This window comes from Ornithodoros turicata, chromosome 6 (assembly GCF_037126465.1).
Source record: "Ornithodoros turicata isolate Travis chromosome 6, ASM3712646v1, whole genome shotgun sequence".
In the NCBI taxonomy this organism is placed as follows: Eukaryota; Metazoa; Arthropoda; class Arachnida; order Ixodida; family Argasidae; genus Ornithodoros; species Ornithodoros turicata.
Genome location: NC_088206.1, coordinates 69,582,534 through 69,599,715, shown reverse-complemented (window position 1 = coordinate 69,599,715; position 17,182 = coordinate 69,582,534). Strand labels below are relative to the sequence as shown.

Below are 17,182 nucleotides of genomic sequence, written 5' to 3'. Positions count from 1 at the left end.
TACACCATGCTCACCCCCGCAGTATGGACCACAGGGTTTATGGCCTTCTGTGTGGTCTGCTTTGTCACACAAATCAGTCGCATCTGATTGCCCGGGGCTTATCTGCCTGAAAATTTTTAAAACGTTCCTAAAAACGGGTCCTGCCGCTTATCTGTGGCGCGGCTTATACGCGTGAAATTACGGTACATGATAAAACTCATACTATAAGGACGAAGGATTCCAAGTGATTATTCCTGGAGAAATCCCCTTATCCCCTTCATTCTTTTGAACGAGGTCCCATATTCTTGGGGTTTCCTATCCAAGCACTGGTGGATGCCATCCATTGTGCACTTTTTGGGCAAACTTTTTTTCGGCTCGCTCCGGAACCATGGTGCTGCTCTCCCCCTGTATAGTGTTCGTAGCTCTGCTCCGCAGATTGCTCTGGTTCACTGGAAAGGGAGAGTGGCCGAGACGTCACTTGCAGATCTCCACGGGGCTGTCACTGAACTGTGAACTGAGTCGACATGAACAGGGTCAGATCAATTGTATATGACCGCGTCACAAAGCCACAAGCCACTTGACGCTTAGAAGATAAATTTTAATGTACACAATAAGAAGCAGACGACTCAGGCGAAACTTTCCTTTTGCACCACGATGGCTGCGGCTTGGCTCAACCTGACAGGCAACGACGGCAGCGTCACCCAGCGACCAGTGGAGGGATTAAAGCGGTATGAGAGCTTGGTCGCTGTGGCAGCGTCGTCTTCTAATTGCCCTCCGACGACGTAGACCTCATCGCCTGAAATATCGCAAGAGGAAAAAAATCGTAACAAATACCATTGACTTCTCTCGCAGCACCGTGGAAATCAAATTTGATAGAATCATTGCCTGTCGATAATTCGGGAGGATATCACAGTATACCTATGATAACGATCTTGCACGATAAACAGCCAGTTCGCACCTATCATGAAGACTATCGTGCCTGTTAGCACGGAAATCCCGAGCTAAGACCAGTCCTTGTAACAAATCTGTCTCGATGTACTGTTACTGTTGATGTACGTTGGATATGCGCATTGCATAACACACCGATCTGTGCATTTGTCAACGCTTCCTCTTAAACCATTGTTCTTTTTGTCCCGCGACTATACATACAGTATTTGCATCCATATATTGGTTCATATAGAATAACTGTTCGTATAATTTTTGCATTCCAAATACACGTATACACGGGTATTTACACATTCCAACGCGAACACTGTATTGAAAATCATGTACGTGAAACTAATATTTAAGTAAACTGAAAAGAACGTCACAACGCCTCTGGGGCAAAAAGTTGGAAACGACATCATTGTTGTCCTTACCTTTCATTCCGAAACGAAATGAGGAAACTTTTGGAGAGGAGGAAAAAAAAGTGGGGGGGGGGGGGAGCAACGCTGTCTCAGCCTCGACCAGCGCCGCCTAGAGGAAGCTCATAAGAGTTAGAATTCGTCTGCTACCGCAATTCACTGGTCGGCGAATTCAAGAAGCCGCAAAATGGTTGCAGCTCACATGGAACCTGCACGCCTAAATATTTAGACGAAAAGTGCCAGAAAATCAGAGAAAGATTGAGACCGTTTTGCGCTTGATTTCCAAGATTTCCCATTTAGTACGCGTCTATCAGAACTCGCAGACGACGGTGGTTCCTCTCCATGGCCACGACCCGCTGAAAGCACGCTCGTGATTGGCTACGACCCTTGAAAACACGATCCTGAGTGGCTGGCTCCTAATCGTTACGCCACGTCTACGAGTGCGCAGGCTTTCTGTATCTATGCCCCGACTCACCCAAGGAAGCGAGACAGACGTTGTGGGAGAGGGTTGGCATCGTGGCGATCTTCACCCAGTTGTCTTTCGCCGGCGTGTACTCCAGGACATTGGCGAGTGGAGCCAGGGGTTGGTTGAACTCCTGGTCGTTGTTCCGCACCAGGCCGCCGAAAGCAAACAGTCTCCCTTTGTGGACTACGAGGGAGGAGTTGCACATGGGCACCGGAAGTCCCGCCTTGTGGTGCCACCTGTGGAACAAATTATAAAGGAATGCACGGTGCGCACACGTGAATCGGTAAAGGAACACCATGAAGAAGGGGGAGAAGGATCTGCGCGTGTCCTGCGGGAACGCAACTCAGCGCTCGGCCTAACGGTCTGCTGCTCACAAGGAGGACGGAATCGTCAATGTACGCGAAGAGGTCCGTACAGGCTTTGCAACGCTGCTAGTTTGTTGGGCTTCGAACGCACACAGGGAGTACTCCGACCTGAGTTTCGCTCCCGACATCTTCAGTGACAGTAAAGTCAACCTTAGCTCAGTGGCGGATCCAGGGAAGAGGGGCGCTCGCCCCCTCCCCAATTCATCAAGCTAAACATGACGTTTTTCTTCTCTACTCTCCCCCGCTACGCGCTTCGACAGAGCAGCCACCCAGAGGATCCACCCTGCCCTATAGCTTTGCTTGACCTGGATGAACTCCCGGGATTGTAAGCAAGTGGGAGGCAGTTTCCTCACGTTTGAGCCTTGGGATTGAAGCACATCGTATCCGGCACGATGCAGACCTTTCGCTTGTGACCCGGAACCACCATGAGCCCACCGACGATGTACATGTGGCCATCCATCTCGATAGCGTTGGCCGCCATGCGTGCACAGCACAGGGGCGTCGCGTTGCTCCACTCGTCCGTCTTAGGGTCGTAGACCTCCACCGAATCCATAAACCTAGCACGCGGATGCGGGAAGTTAGGGAAAGTTCGGGAGCGTAAGAGAGCTTCCAACCAAGCACGAAAGCGCGACTCACAGGGTCTCCGCAGATTGACCTCCAACGGTGTAAATCTTTCCGGCCAGCGACGCTGCACCGTGGTGACACCTCGCGTGATTCAACGTCCCCGCGGCTTCCCATTTCTTTTCGGTCAAGTTGTAGCGACTGCAAGCCCCCGTTGGTAAGTGACGCTTACCAGAGTTCACCAGGAAGCCCCCTAGAAAGAAGTCAAGACATTATATCTCTGGCCATTCTGACATCGTGACGACGGCGTGCGGACAGCGGAGTGCGACTCTGGTAACAGCGGAATCCCATGCGACCTCTTCGGCTTATCGGGTTATACTACACCATTGCACGTTCGGAAGTACCGAGACCTTTGGTGTAACGCGCCTTCGGAAGTACCGTTATGTACTGCACACAAGCAACGGATAAGTTTAGGAAGCATGCACGCTACCTTTGGTTCCGGTATATACGATAACTTGACGGTGACGCTATCAACGGTCTATTTCTCACCTATCACGTAAAGACTTCCTTTCAGCACGACCGCCTGGTGTCCGTACCGAGCCACGGACATTTTCGCCGGATTCTTCCATTTGCTGTCTTTGGCACTAAACGTGTAGATCTGACAACTCTCCGACGTGCCACCTTTGGAATCCGCCGCCAGTCCACCAATAATAGTTACGGCCAGTTCTTCTTCGGCATGCGTCGGCTCGCAGAGCTGGAGCGCACCGGTCGCCGATCGGGAACTGGGCATGACGACCGAGAGGGCTCTGTGCGGTGCTTTGGAATGGTTGCGTCTCTTGCGCTCTTTCTTGAACGTAGACCTGCTGACCAGCGACGACTGGGATCGGGCACGGGATATGCGACTCGGGTGCAACTTGCTGCCCTGGTTCTCCCGGGACCTGGAGCCCTTGGAAATGACGACGTCTGGGGGCTCCGCCGTGCTTGTCATCCTGGAAGGTGCCGGTGACGTCTTGGAGGACCGGCTGGACGAGCCTGTTGGAGATACGCTACGGGAGGACTTGCTCTTTCTCTGTGCTTTCGTTTCGTCCTTGGATCCTTCCTTGTGCGGTTTCTTCCCGCCGCCACTGGATGTTTTTTCTTTGCTGCCTTTGGCGGCTTTGTCGTGATCTGCCTTGTGTTTCTTCTTGTGCTTCTTTTTCTTGTCCTTGGATTTTGTCTTTGAGGAGTCCTTTGAAGAACTACTCTTAGTCTTGCTTTCGTCCTTTTTCTTTGACTTGCCTCCTTTCGTCGACTTCCCGTCCGACGTTTCTTTACTATCGCTCTTACTCTTGTGCTTTTTCTTACCCTTCTTATCCTTTTTGCCCTTCTTCTTTGATCCTTCCTTGGAAGACTTGGACATCCAGGGACAGAATCCCTTCTTTTTCTTCGTCTTCTCGTCAGACTTCTTGTCCTTCTTGCCCTTCTTGCCTTTCTTACCTTTCTTTTTCCCCTCCTTTTCTTTCTTGGCACCCGGCTTGGGTTCGCCGGGTGGAAGTGAGGTGGCGGAAGCCGGTACCGAGGCGGCCGAAGGTTCCGTGGGGGACAACGGCGGAGCGGATGACGGTGCAGGGGTGGCTGGAGGCGGCGTAGGAGCGACAGAAGTTGGGCTGGGGGGAACAGACGTCGGGGTGGCGGACGGCGTGGTCGATTCTGGCATGGGCGGTTTGTGTTTGTCCATTCTCTCTTTTCGGTCCTTTGGCTTCCTCATTTTGTCCTTGTCTAACTTCGTGTCCTTGGCCTTTTCGTCCTTTTTATCTTTGGCTTCTTTCTCGTCCTTCTTCATGTCGTGGACTTTCGGGGCCGACGGCTTCTTCTCGCCGGCTTTCATCTCGTCGACCTTCGGAGGAGGAGGAGGAGCCATGCCTCCCTTTGGCGGTTCGGGAGTTTCCGGCGGCTTCTCCGCGGGCTTTTCGGGAGGCTTTTCCGGTTTTTCAGGCGGCTTTTCTGGGGGAAACTTCCCGGACGGCTTCGGTGACGGAGGCTGCGAGCAATGCAGCGCAATAAGTCGCACAACACTGAAACTATAACGAAGTAGTAGTAACGATATAGTAGTTCCACTGATGGTGCCTTTTTTCTTCAACTGCCATTATTCAACTGAAAGTATGTCCGGGCAATCGTTGATAACGAGATGGGGGTTGCATAAGGCTGGCCGAGACTACAAAACAAAATCGTGCTGCAGGCAGACACGACCCAAGAGGACATCTCCATCCCGTGCAGTTGTCTTGAAAAAAGGGAGAGACAAACGTCAAATAAACAGATTACCTTTTGCTGCGGACCGCCATATTCTCTGCCTTTCTGCATTTTCTTCTGACCCCTGCAAGATACGACAGAGCCCAATCACTTTCCATCCACATGGAATTGCCCCCAAGTCAACAATAGCCAAGAGAAGCCAACAATGTCTTTCGCGCCTATTCTGCTTAGGCTCCGTCACTAAACAGCCATTCATTATGACAACTGATTACGATTAATAATGAATTCATTCAAGTCGGACGGACAGCGGACAAATACACATTACGGGCGCTAGTAGTGTGTTGTAGTGCTTACGCCTGTTGAATCCTCGCTTCAACGTCGAACTCCTTCTGTACCTTAGGACAGAGCTTGAACTGCTTTAGTGCTTGGATCTGGTCTGGAGACATGTCGTCGAAGCGGATCACAGACATGATGTCGTTGACGTATTTGAGCCTTTCCCGACAATCGTGGTGGATCCATCGCATGGCTGCCTTGTAGAGTGCCAGTTCACTGGGGTTAGAGTACACAAAGAAACATTGTCACCTTTTCCCGATATCGTGCCGAGTATCTCATTAACGTTCGGTGACGCTTTGATAAAACAGGGTGTCTTTTTTTTATTCGACACATATTTTTTTTAAATAAAAATTATTAGAGCTGCATAAATTTCCGTTTCGAAGGTGAGTATTACGGCAGGGCGGACATCCTGCAGGACGACATATGTAACCTACTACCTATTAATTAATTTATTAGTTAGATGTTTTCTAGAAAATGCGCCCCGTCGTTTCTGCGATCGAAAAGCGCGCAGTTCTGATTTCGGCTCATTTGCGTATTGTAAAATTCGGGAATTTATATATTTATTTATTTATAATATCTAAATATTATACATTATAATATTTATATATATGATACTATATATTTATTCAAGGTGCGTTCGCTTCTCGGGTTGTTTAATAAGGACGATTAATTTGAATAATGACTGGCTCCAATTCTGCCAAGCCGCATTTCCCAGAAAAAAAAATCAAATTCATAAGTTAATTGATGAATTTTAGCCAAGTCGTCGTCCGGTAGTTGGATACATGCTGTTCTACAACATGTCCGCATAACCCACTTGCGAAAACGAAATTTACGCAGCTCTAATAGTTTTTTATAAAAAAAACCATGCCAAACAAACAAACAAAAAATCCCTGTATATTACGTGCTATGCAATTGATCCAGAAGCTTAACTATCAAACAGAGAGGTACAACTACAACACACCCACTTATAACATAGCCAAAGCTATTCATCCAGTAAAATGACGTCACCGGAAATGACGTCAGCTGAACGTGCATGTTTGACGCGCGACTCCTTACCCGATGACGCCCTGCATGGAGCTCCCCCCCAAGGCGTACACGGCTGGCCCCCTGTCTTTCTAACCCCCTGTGTAGCCATCCGAGTCATGCCTTTACAGTGAAACCCCAACATACTTCTCTGCCTTGATGACTTGAGACTGGAGGATCTCTTTCAACTGGTCACTCTTCAGGTCCAAAAAGGACTCCGTCTTGGCGATGTCGTCGAAATTGCGAACAATGTAGTCGAAGAGTTGATCCCTCTCTTTCTGTTCCCCCATCTTCTTCACAGTAATCCACGCGGGAAGACTCCTTTCACAAGGAGACTTGTCGAATACCCACTGCGGAAAGTCACACACCCGTTATACTATTGCGTGCGTGCAGCAAGCTTCTCTGTATGCACCTCCGTAGTGTGGCGGAGCGGACTTTACAAGGTACGTGCTTAACCGGAAAGCCAGCTTCCCAGCGTGCAGCTCTGTAGTGCAGCGGAGCACACTTTACAAGAGACGGTCGTAACCAGAAAGCGAGCTTCGCAGCATACAGCTCTGTAGTGCGACGTAGCCTACTTTACGCGCGACAGTCCTAACCGGAAATCGAGCTTTCCGGCATGCATGTCTGTACTGTGGCGGAACATACTTTACAAGAGAAGGTCGTACCCAGAAAGCGAGCTTCGCAGCATACAGCTCTGTAGTGCGACGTAACCTACTTTACGCGCGACAGTCTCAACCGGAAATCAAGCTTTCCGGCATGCATGTCCGTACTGTGGCGGAGCCTACTTTACAAATTCGATATCTTAATCAGAAAGCAAGTTTCCCCGCACGCTTTTCGGTGTTGCGAAAGAACGAACTTTACAGCCAGCCGTCTTAGCTTGAAAGTAAGTTTCTCCGCACACGCTTGTGTTCTGTGGCAGAACATACTTTACAAGCTACCGTCTAAGAGGTTATGAGTTTGACCAATCGTACTGACGATCCTTCCTTTTTCTCGATACGTTGTTTGTTGGTGCGGCAATCATGCCACCAGCCCCCGCAGTGTCCAGAAAAGACGCCGACGAAGACCCGCTCTAAGCCGAGGTAAACGAACTTAGTTTAATCTAACGTGACCTAGGATAACAGTTGGATGCGACTCAATGACACTTTCGCATCTCAGTGGAAGTTGGTGCTTGCGACAATGTACTCTCCCGTGATGCAGTCACGGTGTTGGCTCGAAAAATTTGGAACAAATCCTTCTCCATGATCTTTCAGGACCACATTTAAGTCGATGTAGTTGCAAGAAGGGAAAACTCGTGTCCTAGAAGATCAAGCAGCACTCGAAAACAGGCACATCAATAAAATGTACCTGAAGCAGGGTGGTTCATCACGCGAAAGCTAGCGCCGCAGATAAATGCAGAATGCAAGTGTCCACTATTTTTGAGTGCTGTTGTGATCACGCGTAGTGTCGCAATCAGCTAGGCCGTCGCAAGCTCGTTATGACAAAATTACTTCACGTCCAGCCAGACTTGTGCGTAACGCGTTACTAGTAATTGCGTTACTTGTAATCAATTACCTTTTTAAGTAATTTTTCGAGTAATCAGTTACTTTACTGTCAAAGTAATTTTTCGAGTAATCAATTACTTTTCCGAATAATCGATTACTAAGTAATTGATTACTTTTCCGGCAGAGATTAGCTTATCTTTCAGATGTTCTGCCCCAAGTCAAGCCCCTGGTGCCATCAGCCTTTGTTGGGCTGTTCTACTATAGCAAGCGGAGGTCATTGTAATAACGCTCTGGAATTTCAGAGTCTCTCTCCCTAATGTCTTCCTACACCAGTGTGATGGTACCTGAAGCTTTGGAGGTTTAGTGAGTCATGGGGAAGTTCCACGCAATGCTCTTCCACAATCGGGTCAACGTCTTCCCGGGCGTACAGATCTCCTTGTCCTACGTGTTTTTGTTTGTCTTGTTATTTCAGCTGTTCCACTGTTGAACTTTTTTTTTTCTGAGGCACACAAAGACTTATAATTTGCGTGAATCCAGAGTAACGACCGAAGTAACGCGTTACTTTTCTACTCGTTACTCAATTACATTTAAAGTCGAGTAATTGGTAATGGTAATCAATTACTTTTTCCACAGAAGTAACGGTAATTAATTACATTTTTCGAGTAACGGGCACAAGTCTGCGTCCAGCCCACCAACCACTACAACGACTATACTTTACTCTACAATACCACTATCTACTCAAATCTACTACTACTCAAATCCACTATACTCTACAACGACTATAGCCTTTCTGAACAATGTAGGGGGGCATGTAAAGTTAAAATACGGGGTTGGACGCTTCGGTTCTCACTGTGGGACCCATCATGGAATTTTCATCAAATTACCGGAACGGCGTAGGGTATTGCCCGTAGCAATGAAACACCCCAATCACCAACGTCAAAGTAGTAGTTGTTATTGGTTTCAACATACGATCTTCTCGTTTTCGCTTTATGTATGGGACTGTGCAAACACGGCCAGGCAGACTCACGCTCCAGCACTTGCTCTCCAGGGCCTTCATCTGGAGAATCTGAGCGACGACGTAAATGTCGATCACGTTCTGCACGTTGACGTCCAACTGGCCCGTCCGCATGTAGGCCAATATCACTTCAAACTCATCCACGTTCACACCGGTCAGGTTCAACTGCATCTGAAAAAATTCCGGTTAGTACGTACATCGTTCTAAACGGAGCAGGTGCAGGAAGCGCGCTACGAACGGAGATAGCACGCTGATCAACGAAATGAAGTGTACTTTTATTGACATTATACTACTTCAGCTGCTCGCATCAACTGCACTCAAGGTATATTATGTAGCGGCTCTCATTTGCAGTCATTTAGAAGTTTTCTCCTTTCCTCTTTCGTAAGTGTTTCGTACTGCTGCGTTTACGCTTTTGCCCCTCCTGTAGCGACATAATTAGTAATGGCCATTCTGAATACATCAAGGACCAAGCAAATGACGTACAGCATTATATTATTCATCGAGTAGGCTATTAGGAGCTCCCCCACACAATACATCTGCTGTAGGAACCATCTCCTAACGTGACGTAATCAGGTCCTTGTGACGGAGCATCACCATAGCGAGCAGCCACGATGTCTCATTTCCCACTGAAGATTCGTCTGCCACTGACACGGCACGGAGCTACTTGCGGCGGACTCTCTACGTCATCGAGTGACGTCAGCATCACTCATTCTCTTACACACTCTCTGAAGGGGTCGTTGGAAGGAGGTGGGGCTGCGCACTAGAGGTGCTATGATGTTATTTGTACAATCGCCGAAGGCAAGTTTCACTTTCAAAGGAGGGATCTTTCACGGCTCCTGGCATCTCCTTAGCTACTCCTTAAGTACGCTACTTTACCTACTTAAGCAGTCCTCATATTAGGATTTCTGAATGGATGAAATGAGGCACGGTGACACTTACAACCCCCGTAGGCTTGCTACCTTTGCAGAGGATAGTCTTGAGCTTCTCGCTGTGCTCGCATAGGACCGACGTCGGAACAACGTACATAGCGCTCTCCAGGATCAAGACTGTGGCCATCTGCAACAATATTCCCTGGGGTGCAACTCACAACGAGACGAAGCGTTTCAGACTCACGTTTTGACATGCTTTCTTATCCGCCGACGGCTTCTCTTCGCCCGCTGGTTTCTTTGAAGCCATTGGCTTCTTCTCCGGCATCGGTTTCTTTTCCGGTACCGGTTTCTTTTCCGGTACCGGCGTCTTTTCCGGTACCGGAGTCTTTTCCGCCTGCGGTTTCTTTTCGGCCATGGCTGAGCAAGGCCCCAAAAGGCAGCCCTAACTCAGAACACGACTGCCAACCGTTGCCTCTCTGATGTCGATGTCCGTGCGTCCATCGCGCTCCTTCCTTGCTCTTCTTCTTCTTCTTCCACGTCAGAGTGACGACGTCGTCGTCGAAGGCGGCCTTGAAAGAGCTCCAGCTTGGCGGCGCCCGACACCACGCCACGCCGCGAGTGGTAACATGGGAAGACGTCGGGCTTTTTCGTATAATTACTACATCGGTGAGCTCGTTCCTATGCCTCGCAGTTGACATGACGAAGTCTTCCCCATCGGCTTTTCTTTTTGTTCTTTTACTTTTTTAATTGGTTCAATGGCGTACTCGTTTCGACGCTTTGCAGGCAGTCATGTCTTGCTTTAAAGGGACACCTCGCTCTCAAAAACAACAATTCGCAATTTTTTACCGATTCGTCGAACTCCTGCTTCAGTTTTCGTCGACTTGAGCGACATAATTTATTATTAGCGTTAAAAGTGATTGAAATCCACGCCGCTCGAAATTCTTCAGTGTTTTTGGGCTGACATATCCCCTATTACTTTTCACGTGACCATCCTTGCAGAACGTCACGCGACCTCGATGAGGAGGTCCTCCTCTTGCTCCTGTTCATGCTTGTTTGCTGACGACACTCTCGAAAAAATACGCGTGGCTCCTCAAATACACCGACGTCGAGAGAAAAGGCTCTCAAGATATTTGTTTGGGGGCAAATCTTGCTATATACTAGACATAGTTATTTCACTAAAACCGAATTCATTTCCCTTTAGGCCCCCGAAGCTTAGCTTCAATCGTCATGGAATCACGGTTTTAACGAGTATTACAAGGATACACACCAAGAAGCAGCAGTGGCAAAGTCGAAAATTATGAGACGTAAAACGAACACTGCGAGTATTATTGAATTTGCAGTATGCCGGCACGTTGTAGCTTTCGACACTGAGGCTGTGTCCACGAAGCAAAGAAAGAAGGGAAGGCAAAGAGCAGGCATGCGCTAGATGACGTTGCACGTTGCTCTCAGTACTCCCGGTGGGGAAGTAGACCGAACGAGTAAGACAATGGAGAATTTTCGTTCGCATAATTCTCGAAAACCTAGCTAAATTGCTACACGAAACAGGTACATGCGTGTTCCCTTCGAGTTTACCTAGGGAATGACATATTTGTGAAGGTCTGACGCGATCCACTGATTTTTGGCGAATTAAAGTTTGTCAAATTTTCAATACATGGGAGTCTATGGGAGATGCGACAAAATCGCTTCTCTCGGTAGGCCCGCCCGCGATATTTGGGCCAAAATGATGTCATTCCCTAGAGTAGCAGTCGGGGAATTGATTGCAATCAACAAATTCGACAAGCTTACAGCAGTTTTTCAGATCCGTGCGAAGGAAAATTATGGCTTTGTCGTTTGCTAGCATGTTCTGCACGCTGGCGCCGATTATATTACTTCCTTAAAGTATGGAAGAAAAGCAAAACGAAGAAAACAATTTTGCGATGTGCAGCCAACTCACTTCGGAAGCGGAAGTTAACTGCAAAGAGGAGTTGGAGAGAGCAGAATTAAGTATGCCTGCTGGGCCGACTTCGCACAGGACTGTGTCAACATCTGTCTGGAAAGCCTTCGAGGAAACCTCTACACTGTAAACTTTTTCACACCTTTAAAGGTGTGCGCTATGCACATTCGATCTGGTTGCGTAACATTGCATCTCCAGGATGATATTTTACAAAATTCGGAAAGCATTACTAAAGATCAAGTGTCAGTGCAAATCTCGCTTTCATTATGTCTTGGATATCGTAGGTACGAGCTAATGCATGTATGCATCGCTATCGGTAATCCAGCACGCGCAAGTGTCTACAATACTGTTGAACAATGTTGAGATGTTGCAAGACTGAATTTTTGGAGGACAGACAACACTCGAGTAAAGGAAATTTGTGCGAAACCGTGCTCCATTATGATGTTACCAAAATTACACCTAAAAAGGCGTGCGCCATGCACGCTATTACACCTTTAAAGGTGTGAAAAGATTTAGAGTGTACGACTCCACAGCCGGTAGTGGGAGTCGAACCCACCACTTCTCATAGTCTTCAAAGTGACATTTGACCGGGATGCATTCATCCGCCTACGCTATACTAGTGCACTGTCATGCAGTGGCTTGTTCATGTCCTGATAATGGCGTTCTTACCATACAGTTTTGTCGGCATGGTTCGACAACTCTGCGTCGCGTCTGGCAACATTGTGCCTCACCACAGCTTCTGGCTGGCAGTCTCCCGACGTGGAGGTGAGAGAGGGGAGGTGTGGGTTCTATAGAAGGCCCGACGCAGAAGCAGAGTTATGGGAGTTGTTTCGAAAATTTGTGGAAGCGCGTATTATTCACTGACGGCTTTTATATTTAACGGAACTGTATATACATAACATAACGCGAAACAAAACGAACATAACAAAACCACAAAACGTTATACATAACGCGAAACAAAACGAATATAACTTTTTATTGCGTCGCGTTTAGCCTTCAAGGAGCCCGGCATCATTTAGAAATTGTCAGAAAAGATCGCTTTTTTTTTTCCACGACGTCTACAGCAACACGCCTCGCGCTTCGAAGACGACGACTAATCCACGCAACCGAAGTCCCTCCCGCCTTTTCAGAAAGAGCTGGCGCCACCGCTCGGCTAGCTGGCGAAGTAGAATGGTTGTGAATTATGGCGTCGACTAAAACCATGTGCCCCAAGTGGAAATTGCCGACTGCCGGCCATCGGCCAGTGGTCGGTTTTTGGTCGGCAAGCGACTTAGTCGGCCACTGCACCGTGGTCCATTTTTGGTGTGATGTCGCTGCGGTGGTTGGCAGACGGCATTGGGCCGAGTGCGTTGTGCGACGTGTTGGTTGTGATGTTGGTTGTGCAAGAATGTCGGCACAGTTCCCTGAAGTCGGCCCAGGACGCATGTTAACCCCCTCTCTCTCCCACTCCTTCCTGCTGTGCTCTCTCCACCTTTCCACATCTGTACGGAGCTCATAGCCACAGTCGCTTCGCAGCGCAAAAACGAAAAAAAAAAAAAACTGTTTTGCAACTGCTGAAGGAACATGCTTCTACCAACGTCTTTCGCTCGATAAGTTCACAAAATGTTGCCTGTCATCGCAAAAATGTGCAACCCGACACCATGTGGATACGAATGGCAGACGACGGATGACAGGCAAACTATTTCGCCAAAGTCTTACTTGTTCATGCCTCGTCGTCATACGTCATCTATACGTCATTAATACCCGCGCCTAACCTGGCCTTACATCCTATCACTACCATGCAGGGTGGTGGTGGTGATGAACGGGCTCACCGTCGTCGGCCTCACAGGGGTGGGCAACGTCACGACTGACGCCCTGGGGGAATGTGCGTCCATGGCCGACTTCTATGGGAACTGTGCCGACATATGTCTGAAAGCGTCTGAGGAAAACTCAGGAAAAAGCCCCGGACAGCACAGCCGACACCGGGATTCGAACCCGGGTACCTCCCAGTCTCGACTCTAACCACTGAGCCCTCGGGAGCTGGTCCACACTCCGACAACTACCGCAGGGACGTCATTACGCCCTATTGTCCTGGCCAATCTCACGGCCATCTTTTGATTGGAAGAAGAAGTTTTTTTTTTTAATTCCGTGTTACCGCCGCGAAGCAACTGTGGCCATGAGCGGCGTACAGACGTGGACAGATGTAGAGAGGACAGCAGGAAGGAGTGGGGGACAGGGAGTTAGTATGCGTCCAGGGTCGACTTCAGGGGGGTACTGTGCCGACATTTGTCTGGAAAGTCTTCGGAAAACCCAGGGAAAACCTCAGACAGCACACCCGGTGACAAGGTTCGAACCCGTGTCACTTCCCAGTCCCGGCGTGGAAAGTGATCCTCCTAACCACTATGCCACGGGAACAGGTAAGAGGAAGAAGTAGAATACGCTAGTATACTGTTTTGCGCGTGCTCCGTTAACATTTTCTGAAATGGCCCGCGCCACTTTTGACGACGACGACGAAGAAGAAGAAGAAGAAGAAGAATCATCCTCACGTTCCGAATCACCGTAACGGAACTTCTGGAACCACCACTGTTCCTAGTGGTGGAAGAAGAAGAAGAAGAACTTCTGGAAGCGCAGCGATGCCGAATGATGGTCGAAAGTCTAGGCCCGTCAAGGCAGCGAAAAAGAAGCAAGACTTGGAGTCTCGTCCTGCCTCGGAATCACCAAAGCGGCCAGCGGGAGACACCCGCGGCAGGAAACCAGCCACCAGCCGTCACGGGAGCCCAGAAAGGCCCAAGAAAAAATTGGACAAAGCAAATCTTCAGCCAAACCTATACCGTTACTCACGGTCTATTTCGCCACCGTGGCTACTTCCTGGTATGTCCCAATACTTGAATCATTATACAGAAAAAAAGAGTAGCTCTACACCTTTTGGGGACTAAGGGTGTAGTTCCGTAGACGGGCTTACGGCTTTTAAAAATTAGCCGGCGTGTTTAAAAGCGAATTAATGCATTGAAGTGAAAGAAGGCTATATACCGAATATATATAAAAAAAGATTACAAAAATGTGTTTTCTAGAAGCTTTTTTTCGTATGCATTTGAAGAGCACCGCATCTGAAGCACTTCTACCGCAGGAGAAACATGGCAATGCTAAACCCAACGGACTTGACGGTTGCCTTCTTGCAAAAGGTATAGGGTCGTTGGGTTGGGTTACTTCACCTCAGTCAGTTTCGGTTTGACAGATTAAGGGGGCTCAGGGGGCGCCCCCCCCCCCCCCCCCCCCTAGGCACGCAGTAGGCGGTGCGGTCATGAGACTCTGTCGCCGGTCGGGTGCCGGGAACCTCAGTAAACATGACGGATCATCTCGAAGGAACCGGCGATAAATTTTTAATTTTTATACGCTTGACACTTCATACGGCGTTGATTCTTTTTATTTTATTTCATTCTTTATTTTGGCATTTTTCTGGGAAACCATCTATTATTTGATGTCTATTTCCGTTTATTAAAAAAAGCCATAAGCCCGGCTACGGAACTACATCCGAGGACTAAATTCATTGCCACAAAAAGTACTCCTTTTCGGGAGTAAATGAATGTCACAGAATGGAGACTGCATTTCACGTTCTGTTATACGAGTCCCAGGTACATAATTCGTGTTTATGCATGAAAATACTTCGAATTAAACCGCAAACCGTGATATATCGAATGATATAAAGTCTTGCGACATACACACGGCACAACTTACGAAGAAAGAAGCCCTGTTTCTTACCCTGTATGGGTGGAAAATTGTGTGGTTGGCTGAGTTATGCAGCCTTAAGCCGTCAAATTGACCAAGAGCACTACCGACGTTGACTGTTGCATTCGGAAGACCATTTGCCAAGTTCCAAGTCCTAGGGAGTAAATGTCGGGCTTAGGGGACTGAAATAGGGAGTAATTACAGTTCTAGAGGAGTAGAAGCTGCAATTACTCCCCATTTTACTCCTGTTTTCCTTAGAGCGTAGGCGGGGACGTCGTTTTAAACGGTTCGTCGCGTAACTAGATACTCACTAAATCATATAAATGTGTGCATTTGCTCGAACGAAATAAAGCATGGTATCGATGTATGTTGCAGCTACTGCGCCCCAGAGTACCGTTGCTACCCCGGTGAACCAAACAGCATTCCTATATCGTGGAGCAGCCAGTCGTCCCGTTTCCCCAGGTGGAAGTGCAGAGTATCTGCAAGAAGAAAAGCGCGCAGCTGTTCCTCATGTTACTGGTCCGCACCGTGGTGTCCCTGCGAGAGCTCGTCGAGAAAGCGTCGTACCTCTCACCGAGCTTCCGAAACGCCCCCACGCGGTGCCGAAGCAACAGGATGAGAAAGATGCAAAGCGCTGGATAACATTGAGAGAGGTAAATTAAAAACGTATTACGATACAAGCCCACCCCAGGCTGGTGGTAATGTGGTGACTTCGACGTGGGAATCTCGATGAGTCATGCGGACAGCTACACATTCTTAGAAACGAACTTCATCACATAGTACGCTCCTAGCCGACCACCATATCCCGAATGACAACGTTCTCGCCCCTGATTTGTTGAAAACGGAAGGCGGAGCCTATTCTGTGCCGTGCATAATGAGCACAAAATAGGCACTGCCTTCCGTTTTCAACAAATCAGGGGCGAGAACGTTGTCATTCGGGATGATGGTTGGCTAGGAGCGTGCTATGTGGTGAAGTTCATTTTAAAGAGTGCAGTAGACAAGAGGGACGAGTGTAGGGAGGGGATTAAACATTCCGTTCTTTCGTTGAGCACGACTATAGGCAGGACTAGAAACGGAGTAATTTCAGTCCTTGTTTCGCGACTACACTCTTAAAAATGAACTTCACCGCATAGCACGCTCCTAGCCAACCATCATCTCAAATGATAATGCCCTGATTTGTTGAAAACGGGGGCGTACGCCTTTTTTGTGACAATCATGAACAGCATAAGTGTCACAGAAAAGGCGTAGGCCCCACGTTTTCAACAAATCAGGGCAGATAACGATATCATTTGAGATGATGGTTGGCTAGGAGCGTGCTATGTGGTGAAGTTCATTTTTAAGACTGTAGATGTACTGCCACTAGAGAAGAGTTAGAGTTCGGGGTTCCAAAAAATAAAATGGGAGGAACTGGAATCTAGTAGACTAGAAGGCGTAATCACTCCCCGATTTCCCCCTTATCTGGTAGAACGCAGCTAGCGAACCTGTCATATCAGCTCCTCAGAACCTCGCTCTTTACTCAGAAGGCGCAACCAGCAGAAACTGAACTCCCCGCGCCCGTCCCAGCACAAACGGAAGTCCAACGTAGAAAAGTCGGTGCTGCACGGAAACAGAAAGGGGAGGGTGAAGTGACCAACAAAGAAGTCGTCTTGGTCGCAGTCTTCTTCATTCTGCAAGCAATAGGCATCACATTATTCATCTACTACATATCCACGTCGTTAGACAATGAACACCGTACAGAAGAAATTCAAGACGGATCGTACGATGATGAGGTAAGTTCAGGGTTCGACGCTGATTGGATGGTTATTAGGTGCAACCTAAATTTCGTGCGTCGTCGAAATCCTACGTAATTTTCCCCAGCAGTACGGAATCTTGGCCCAATA

The 17,182-nt window shown here is 48.3% G+C and overlaps 2 protein-coding genes across 2 annotated transcripts in view; one reads left to right on the top strand and one right to left on the bottom strand.

The window, feature by feature from the left end:
- The window catches only part of LOC135398712 (uncharacterized), an 82,463-nt gene that overhangs the window by 64,415 nt on the left and 866 nt on the right, over positions 1 to 17,182 (top strand). The window lies entirely within an intron of this gene.
- Positions 557 to 10,193, bottom strand: LOC135397225 (uncharacterized). Its single transcript, XM_064628656.1, has 11 exons — positions 9,909 to 10,193; positions 9,735 to 9,851; positions 8,808 to 8,966; positions 6,447 to 6,649; positions 5,298 to 5,492; positions 5,016 to 5,067; positions 3,264 to 4,734; positions 2,790 to 2,967; positions 2,507 to 2,710; positions 1,798 to 2,024; positions 557 to 775 (listed from the first exon to the last, which is right to left on the bottom strand). Exons 1-11 carry the CDS (start codon positions 10,077 to 10,079, stop codon positions 606 to 608), a joined length of 3,147 nt encoding a protein of 1,048 aa, XP_064484726.1. The 5' UTR covers positions 10,080 to 10,193; the 3' UTR covers positions 557 to 605.

Coding starts and splice junctions, on each gene's coding strand:
- LOC135397225 (XM_064628656.1), bottom strand. CDS start 10,079: ATGGCCGAAAAGAAACCGCAGGCGGAAAAGACTCCGGTACCGGAAAAG. Junction 6,650..8,807: donor TGGAGAGCAAGTGCTGGAGC/GTGAGTCTGCCT, acceptor GACTTTCCGCAG/TGGGTATTCGACAAGTCTCC. Junction 2,968..3,263: donor AGGAAGTCTTTACGTGATAG/GTGAGAAATAGA, acceptor ACTTCTTTCTAG/GGGGCTTCCTGGTGAACTCT.